The 9,337-nt window shown below is 33.1% G+C and overlaps 1 protein-coding gene across 1 annotated transcript; it reads right to left on the minus strand.

Annotated features, from left to right (window-relative positions):
* Positions 1-615: 615 nt before the first annotated feature.
* On the minus strand, positions 616-4,442 carry LOC120353240 (putative gustatory receptor 28b). The gene is made up of 5 exons (XM_039436167.1): positions 3,783-4,442; positions 3,262-3,557; positions 2,640-2,708; positions 1,777-1,866; positions 616-734 (listed from the first exon to the last, which is right to left on the minus strand). Exons 1-5 carry the CDS (start codon positions 3,796-3,798, stop codon positions 675-677), a joined length of 531 nt encoding a protein of 176 aa, XP_039292101.1. The 5' UTR covers positions 3,799-4,442; the 3' UTR covers positions 616-674.
* Between the last annotated feature and the right edge of the window lie 4,895 nt (positions 4,443-9,337).

Below are 9,337 nucleotides of genomic sequence, written 5' to 3' on the forward strand. Positions count from 1 at the left end.
ACAATGACACTAAAGAATACTTTTTCACCTAATGTAGCTTGGATGTCAATGATTTAAACCCATAACAATTGCCTGATAAGTGCCTTAAGTTTCAAGTTGAAATAAAAAACATTTATTCTCAGTACAAATATAATATTACTGTCATAATCATTAGAAATTATTATGAATATACACATAAGAGAAACATGAGAAGCTTGGAGAACTCAAGTTCTACAATAGTTCTATGAATAAGTCATGAAAGAAAATTAGAAAATATGCGAAAGAAGAAATTGGAATAGTATGTGATGTACAATGGTTCAATTCAAAGTGGTTTATTATTGATTGATTATGAATGAATATCAGAGCTTTTAGGATGTATTTTTCATCGTAAGAAGACTTGAGTAGAAAAAATATCAGAATCGATTTTATCGCCTACATGTTATATCCACATATTCAATCACCAGGAAACTGGCAAGTAAACAATGAGAAAATGTTTCAAATGAGGAGAATTGTCAAGCATGATTAAACTATCAACTAGGTACCAACAACTACATAGTCATTAATCCTCATCATTTAGTCATCAGTTAATTTGTTAATAATAATTCAAGAGATCGACCATCAAAGATTATATCAGAGAATTTCCATCAGTTGAGGACATTTCTAATGACATATCTGATCAGAAATCCATTATTTCCTTATCCTGGTTCTAAGAATTGAACCAAAATCACTAGGTACGTTGTCACCGCACCGATACCCTGAAAATAAATGAGTCGATAAATTGGAAAATACAGATATTTTTTCAAAGAGCATTTATCGATTTTCCATGAATGCGATACTTTCTCTCAAATAAGACAAAAAAAATGTAAAATCTCAAAATTTCCCTCTGAATGCGATCTTATTATAAAAATTATTTTGAAGTACTGTATACAGTATATGACTGCAGATTCAGTATTTATAATAGAATGAAGATCAATAATTCAACGGTCTAATAAATTTATCAAATTCCAAATTATTTTGTTAAACAAATTAATGTATATGTATGATATATATTGGGGAACTAAATAATCGAATTAATTTAATTGAAAACTCAAAAGTTAAAGTCGAAACTAAAATAAAATATTAAGAATACCTTTTAAATAAACAAGAGAATAATAATTACAGGATTTGCCTTCAATAAAAAAATCTACGAATAATAAAAAAATCTATAAATAATAAAATATATTAATAAAATTGATAATTTACTGAACCAGGAAAATGGTGTCTCGGAACAGAGGGGTAGGGCCGGGCCCGATTATCTGCTGTGGATAGTTCCAGGTCCCGTCCTCGTAACCGACTGCCAAGAGGCATACATTTTTAGTCCAATTTTACTTGTCATGAATTTTCACCGTCGTCGACACTTTTAATTTTTAAACAATGGATACTCTCAGATTGTGAAAATTCATGTCAAATAATCGGCTACATTACACAAATTTATCACTTTCATGATAGAATAATAGTTGAATTATTTCTGTTTCTATGATCACCCTGACACATATTATTATAGTGGGCTATCATAATTAGAACTAAGTTTAGTAGCAACTTTTGTATGTATAATATAATAATTATGTATATGTTTTGTCAATAAAGTCCTCTGGTTGCAATTCATTGGCAATCAGAGAAATTATTATTTATCAGCCATTCATTTCATCTTCTCTTTTGAAGACGATTTGGGGAACCGTCAGCAGCAAAAAATACAGTACACTAGCTCCAATTTGCTAAGTTGAAGAAAATATAAATTTCAGATTGAAAAGTACTCACTCCCATGATAACAGGTCGATTCATAGAAAACATTCCAAAAACTCTCAGTTCGGTGTTTCCGTGGTACAATAGTCTTTCGAATCTTTCAAGCTACAAAAAAATTGACATTATACATATTTTTTATACCGAAAATATTGACAAACATTTTGTACATGCTTAAGACGAATAGGCATGAATGGAGTGTAAATAAATGTAATTAATACAAACTTATTCTAATACTGTTAAGCTTTCTAAGTTTGAGACCCACTGAAGCTCCAGACTTATTCTTGAGTAATTGAAAACATTTATGATGATTATGAAAGATAACAGAACCCATACAGCTTTAGTTCGGTTTCTACACTTTTTTGTTAGCCCAAAATGATTGAAATCAGTTAAAATTGTTGTGCTGTTAGTAAATGAAGCACCAACTTTTGATTCAACCATTCATCCCTCGCTTTTATAAACTCTTTTCAAACTCACTTTTCAAACTCTAACAAAACAAAGTATAAAGTTGATCTAACAATTTATGTTATAAACACTTCATACTTATTCTTTTTCATGAAAGTGCTAAAACTGATCAGGATATTGTAACACTGGAGGTTGTAGTAATAAAACTGATTAGCTTTATATTTAAATCTTGAAGTTTTCATTTAAGACTTGAATTTTACTGCTGGCGCAAAACACGCAGTTTCACTTATACTGTCAGCATTGTTTGGATGGTCATAAGGAATGTTGACAGTTCTTTAAAATTAATCTCACTATAAAGGCAAACCTGTAAACCGTATTTTGTTTACTGTATAGAGATGCATTGTGTAATGAAAAATAATAATTGAATATATAATGTACGGGGTAAAACTAAAAATAATTATAAGTATGTTTACAACCTGAGTTCTTGTGCCTGAAGGAATCCTCTGATTCAAAAGTTTACATACGATTGTTGACGTCTCGTTGGCCTTAAAAACAAATTCAAAAGACTGCTTTAGGATGAAACATTACAATATTATTAAAAATACGATTTATTCGACAATCCGATTGAATGATATCAAGGATGGCTTACCGTTTCATTGTTTCCATATTTTATTCATTTAAAAATTCTTATTTACAATACACAATTTGATGTTAAAGGTGTCCGACAATGCCCATACCACAGACAAAAATTAAAGAGAGATATCTTTATTTGAAATCAGTTAACTTATCATTTTTTATAGTATTCATTTAGAAGTTGAGTAGTGCTGTTGATAATTAACAATTTTATTATTCAGCTTCATATATTGGAAAACATTGCTTTTTATAATATTCATTTGGAAGTCGAGTGAAGTGCTTTTGAGAACTACAAATCTTATTATTCAGCTTACTATTTAAGGGAAAAAATTGCAATTAGTTGTTTTAGACTAGGCAGCTTTACTGATGAAAAAATACTCTATATTTTATCATCTAAAAATGTTCTTTTTGATTTATGTAGGCTAGTTAAAAGAAATATAGACCTTCATAAAAGTTTGCACTTACATGATCTGACAGTTTGGAACAAGGCTCAACAAGTTGTATCAAACTGATGATATCTCCGAAAAGGAAGGTGAAGTGGTTTGCGATGTAACTCATAGTTAGCCATTTGATACTCGACGGCTTGATAATAACAATCGACGCTATGAACGGATGCACAATCATGTGCACGAAAAACAGTAGCATGGCTGCAAATATCTGGCCGCTGAAAATTCGACTCGTTTGCTCAATGACGTCACACAGCTCAGTGTGCAGCTTGCTCAGATTCAGCAGAGAATACTTATCTTCCCTATTTGTTTCACCTAGAAATTCATCACATTCGGATAAACTTGAGGTAATTGAATTAATTTGGTATGTTTGAAGAATGAGTAAAGACTTGATAATTGAGTAATTAGTATGGTAATTATTACGAGTGTAATAAGGTGAAAGGTGATTAAAAATATAAGGTAAGGTAAGGTAAAGTATTAGTAAGATAAAGATGACTCAGGGTAATTGTATTAATTTGATGTGTTCAAAAATCTGTGTACCTACAGTCCGGGTCATGTAGCTTTGCCTATCGGCGGAGAGCCACTAGACTACAATACTACCCGTTCAATAACATCGAACATCTGTAGGGAGCTTCCTCCATCTAGGGATCTAAGTACTCTGGAGCGTATGTTTTTTTTAAGTAGGAATATCACCCGCGAACCATGCCTTGTCTATCTATAAGTCACGGGACGCATACAATAAGTACCGGTATACTACATGCAATAAGTTTCATCAGTATAACCGGCTCAAATTTTACCTTCGTCCCTATTTTTTTCATTGAGATAATTGTATTAATATTTTTGCCATGCAGACCAAAATTTTCTTGATTCAGATCGACAGGGATGATAATTGGAAGAATATTTTAAATGAAATGATCCATTGATAAACTTAAGCCTTTACATCACCTTACCGCATGAAACATGACTATCATAACTATATGAAAAACTAAATAACTAAATATAACTAGCAAATTCACAACAAAAATTATACTCTACAGTTTTCAATGGTAGAAACGAGTTTATAAAGAGATGAAAACCAAGATTCATTCATGTTTGTTCTTCTTCAGTTTCCTATATTCTTGATAGAAATTTGTGGATCATAGTTATGAAGCCAGCCCCCTGTGGGTTGGGGGAGCTTTGAGTCGATCATGATACTCAAGAATGTGTTGAAAACCAGAATTCACCCACAGTATCCATGCTTGTCGTAGTAGACGACTAAAATGGACCTCAAGGCAACTCCAGAAGTTGTCTTGCCTTCAAAACCCACGGGATCTGCCCCCATCAGGGCAGTTTCGAAGGGGCAAAAAGAAAAACCCAAGAGACCAGAGATGGGCGAAACTCCAGGCACAAATGAGGGTCAAGAGGCTGAGTCGAGGGTGGCCGGGCGCCGGGCGCCCTAGAGGCAGTTTGGCGCCCCCTCTCTCAGCGGAAGGACCTACAAAAAGGCCAGGAGTGGAACTCACGTGGGTCACGAGTTTGTGGGTGGAGAGGCCAAAACTCACCACTGCACAAAGAAGGGTGACCATTTAGGCAAAACTTCTTGGGAGAGAAAGGCTTTTGACCCTGCAGAATTTCGGAGGGGCAAAAAGAAAAACCCAAGAGACCAGAGATGGGTGAAAAACCAGACACAAATGTCGGTCAAGAGGCTGAGTCAAGGGTGGCCGGGCGCCCTAGAGGCAACTTGGCCACCCCTTCCTCAGCGGAAGGACCTACAAAGAAGGCCAGAAGTGGAACTCATGTAGGTCACGAGTACTAATCAGTTTGAAGAGACTGCCAAGCATATCACACTGGACTGCGACAAGGATTGCAACCAGGTGATGAATGGAATGTTAGTATAGGGAAAAACTCCTGGTTCTTGTAAAGGACATAGGTATTGGTTTGCCTAATTAACATACTACTTCGGAACACAATAAGCTTCGGTTGACGTGTGGGGTTCTTTGAACCTTTGGATCCTTGAATCCGTCCCTCCAAAAACAATAAACAATATGAAGCCAGATCATTAACTGAAGCTATCTTAAGTAAAATTTATCATGAGAGCTGATGGATAGTCACATTCATTATATTAGGCTACATTTTGTGTGTCTTACTGTAATAGTAAAAAAATAATTAAAAGAAATCCGCTTTATGTTCAAAATTTTACTTAGCCTATAATAATAATAATGATAATTCAAAAAATCTTTATTGACTTCAACCACAACAACAAAAAATATATATAATAACTCGATAAATTTTATACAGCAACGTCCTATACTTAGCCTATAGTCCTAGTAGTTTTTTTTGTGAAGCTATGTGACACTGGTAGTCTCTCATACTGTGCCGTTCTCACACTCTCACCCGGCTAAATCAGTAATGATAGATAGTAGTCGACAGTAATAGAATCGAGTTAACAAAAACTCGACTTGAAATTTAAAAACATAAACGACCTATACCATGGGATATTTCCCTATGCTATCTTTTCTCTATGCTACTATATATAGTGAGTGAGACTCTCTTGGAACTGCCAGAATAGGTTGAATGAGAAGCATTTGACGTTATTTATAAGGAATATGACATCAGTTTGAAGTGAATCTTACTCTAGTAATAATCACAAACGAACTGCAGTATCATAAATATATTTCATCAAATGAATGAAAATATATTATGTAGTGTAATATATTACACTACCGGTTAGGTAAAAATTATTCAAAGATGATGTTTTCTTCATCTATTCTTAGCTGCGTTCTATACACTAATGATTTTACACTCTAAATCAACATGCAGTCATAAATTCAAACGAAATACGTTCAATGAGGATCGAAGCGCTTCAGTCAGTAGGTTGACAAATTGTGTCATTCATATTGATGACTGCAATTAGGTATTAATCATTTCGCAGAGTGAAATGAGCTCGAGAGAGTTTGTGCTGTAATCAGATTTACTTTTAACCGTAGCAATTCTTCATAAATAACACCATTGCTTCCCATAGAGGCCTAAAAACGATATTGACAGTTTGAAGTGAATGTCACTGTATCCACATAATTTTGCTAGTGAGAAGACAAGTGTTCTTCGCCTGGGAACATTTCAAATGGAATACCTATTTGAATTCTGCCCACATGGAGATAGTTTCACGAGGAATATATTTCTCTCGCTAGCACAAAAACTATTATGATCTTAGGACAAAATACCTTAATTATTATTCAGTGACAGTGTGATAGAATAGATTAATCGAAAGAAAAGCTATAGAGAATCTCATTTTGTTTTTAGTAGCATGAGCCATAATTATTAATACTACGTATATTATGAGCCACAGAATTTCCTAGTACTTGGAAAAGTACCTATAAAAGTTAAAAGCCATGGTAATTACTCTCTCAAATGTCTTGCTTCTAAGATATTGTTGATCATCTAATTTTTTCACAATTTTTCTACATCATTTGACAAGTTGAACCAATTGAAATATCTGTGTCAATACGTAGCGTGATTTTCAAAAATGTAGGTATCAATTCAGTTTTACTGATTATTTCTCATCCTTTGTACACTCGAATTCGAAAAAGAGCTTTATTAAAATTAGAAAGATGAACATAATATAAAAATGTTAATTACCCTGTAAGAGGAATTTCCATTCGATCTAGATTAGTTACTTCTACTCATTTTCTAATGTAGACTGGTATACCAGAGGAGATTAATGGATGAGTCAGCAAGTTACATTTTTCGAAAAGTTAGGAGACCAAAGCTTTTATAGTCGTTATTTTAAAGAATAGACAATTCATCTGACAACGGAAATAGAAAAATATCTACGAATTACGGATCTATCTGTATATCTACATAATATATGTGTACACATAATAATTATGTACCACACTCGTTATTTCAGTTTTCGAAACAAAACTTATACCACCAGAATAATACAATAGAATATTGATTGAAGAGAGAATAACAGGTGAATACTGGAAAAGCATTTTGCAGCAATTATTCAGAAGCTCTTAGAAACTGATTAAAAGTGAAGATTGTGTCAATCAAGTAAGCTATGTTGATTTTTCATAGCTTTTATTTTAGGTCTATATTCAAATATGATTACAAAGTGATAATCACAAGGAATTTATTCCAAACAACATATATAAAGAACAATACATATCTATAAAATTATCGTATTCCATAAAACATTAATTATGAAAACATTAAATGGAAAGAAGAGTACGAATATATTAAAAATTATTACTGCAAGCATTCATGCATAAATAATATCTTTTTTTGAGGTGTTAAGACTATTCTCATTTTGATAACTAATTTTCAAAGTTAGTAAAGTAGTGTTACAAATTTCCACGCTCCTGCTGTTCCAGTTCAATAGCTTCGAACAATGCTTTGAAATTTCCAGCTCCAAAGCCCTGAAAACAAAAAATATGCTTAAATATTGATAGGCCTTATCAAATAGGGAAAAATAATTTTGACAAAACGTTTTTAATTTTTCAATAGATTTTGATGGTTCAATGGTTGTTATTAATAATTTGTCTCCATAAATTGAACAACACATGTACAGCTCACGTCATTGTACAAACAGTTTGGCGTGGTGTATGAATTATACAATTCTTCACATGATGTATTTACCAACACTGATTTGTGCTTTATTTCGTGTATTATGTGAGTGGATGTCTTCATTAAGAGTAATGTAAGGCATTTTTTTCAAAGAGTATACAGCTAATTCAAAAATGTACAGATTAATAATAGTTTTTATCTCCAGTTTAACGAATAAAGGCTTGCAATGATCCAAATACTTTGCACTGCTCATAATCCTTACAACCTTTTTTTGTAACTTGAGTATTTCGTCAACCCTCTCAGAGTTACCCCATAAAAGTAAGCAGTATTTGATAACCGACTGAAAAAAGGCGAAATAAGCCATTCTTACACAGTTTGCTGTAACACAATTTCTCAGACGTCCTATAAGATACACCACTCTTGAAAGCCTCGTTTTCAGATAATCGATATGTTTCCCCCATGTCAGCTGATGATCAACATGAACACCCTAGAACTTTACATTATTAACTACACCGTGTTCAATGAGTTCTTTATCATAAGGTCTCAAACTAAAGATAACATTTTCAGTTTTCCTTTCATTTAAAAGATAACCATTAGCCCTGAACCACACTTCTGCATCCGCCAATGAAATGTTTACAAGATTTGAGAGTTCTGCAAAATTATCTGAGGTATTCAAGAACGTTGTGTCGTCAGCATATAAAACTGTTTTACTCAATACATTGTGAGGCAAGTCATTTATACTTATCAGAAACAGCAGAGGGCCAAGAACAGAACCCTGAGGTACCCCATATTTTAAATTTACAAGTTCAGACCACTCACCCTTAATACAGACTGCCTGCTTTCTATCTTTCAAATATGAACCAAATAGTCAATTCAATTCAATTTCAATTTTCAATTTTCAATTCGTTTATTTCCACTTGGCATACAATACATGTACATATTTATATTTGATATTCAACAAAATAAGAATCACAATTTTACATAAACAGTAGAAAGAACATATTGATTGAGTGGAATTCCCCCAGTAAGACTATACGTCTGAGATTGGGGGACAGTTCCTGCAAGCAGTATTATTCACTAAGTAGTTATAATTATGGTATTATATTTCCTATAAATTACAATATGTGTAATTAAAATTACACAACTAAGATTCATATAACAGTAGGTGAATTATAATTGACAACATAATATAGTGTTGGGTGTAGCTTGATATCTAGAGTGGGAGAGCAAGAGGACCCAAAAACCGGAGGTAATTTATTGTTTTATAAGCCTCTATTATGTTTTGAAACTCTAAATACTTGAACGTAAGGTATGAGTGTATAAATGAATTTAGCATTTCGAAATATTAATGTATAAAGTAACTTGTGCATTACTCTTGCTAGGTGTAAGGTGAGTGAATTAGCCTCTCAGCTCCAATCCAGCCTATGCTGAAGAGCCATTTCATCAACGAGCTTTTAAAAATCACATTGCTGCTGCTCTCGGCCTCCCTCACAATATCTGGAACATTCCTGTATAAAATCTGAGCTAAATAGTATGGTGATTTGAGTTCA

Source organism: Nilaparvata lugens, chromosome 10 (genome assembly GCF_014356525.2).
Source record: "Nilaparvata lugens isolate BPH chromosome 10, ASM1435652v1, whole genome shotgun sequence".
Classification (NCBI taxonomy): Eukaryota; Metazoa; Arthropoda; class Insecta; order Hemiptera; family Delphacidae; genus Nilaparvata; species Nilaparvata lugens.

Bases quoted from the DNA above. Each gene is read 5' to 3' on its own strand.
- LOC120353240 (XM_039436167.1), bottom strand. The intron at 2,709-3,261 runs GTAAGTGCAAAC...TTTGTTTTTAAG, and splicing joins GTTCCAAACTGTCAGATCAT to GCCAACGAGACGTCAACAAT. The intron at 735-1,776 runs GTGAGTACTTTT...ATTTATTTTCAG, and splicing joins ATCGACCTGTTATCATGGGA to GGTATCGGTGCGGTGACAAC.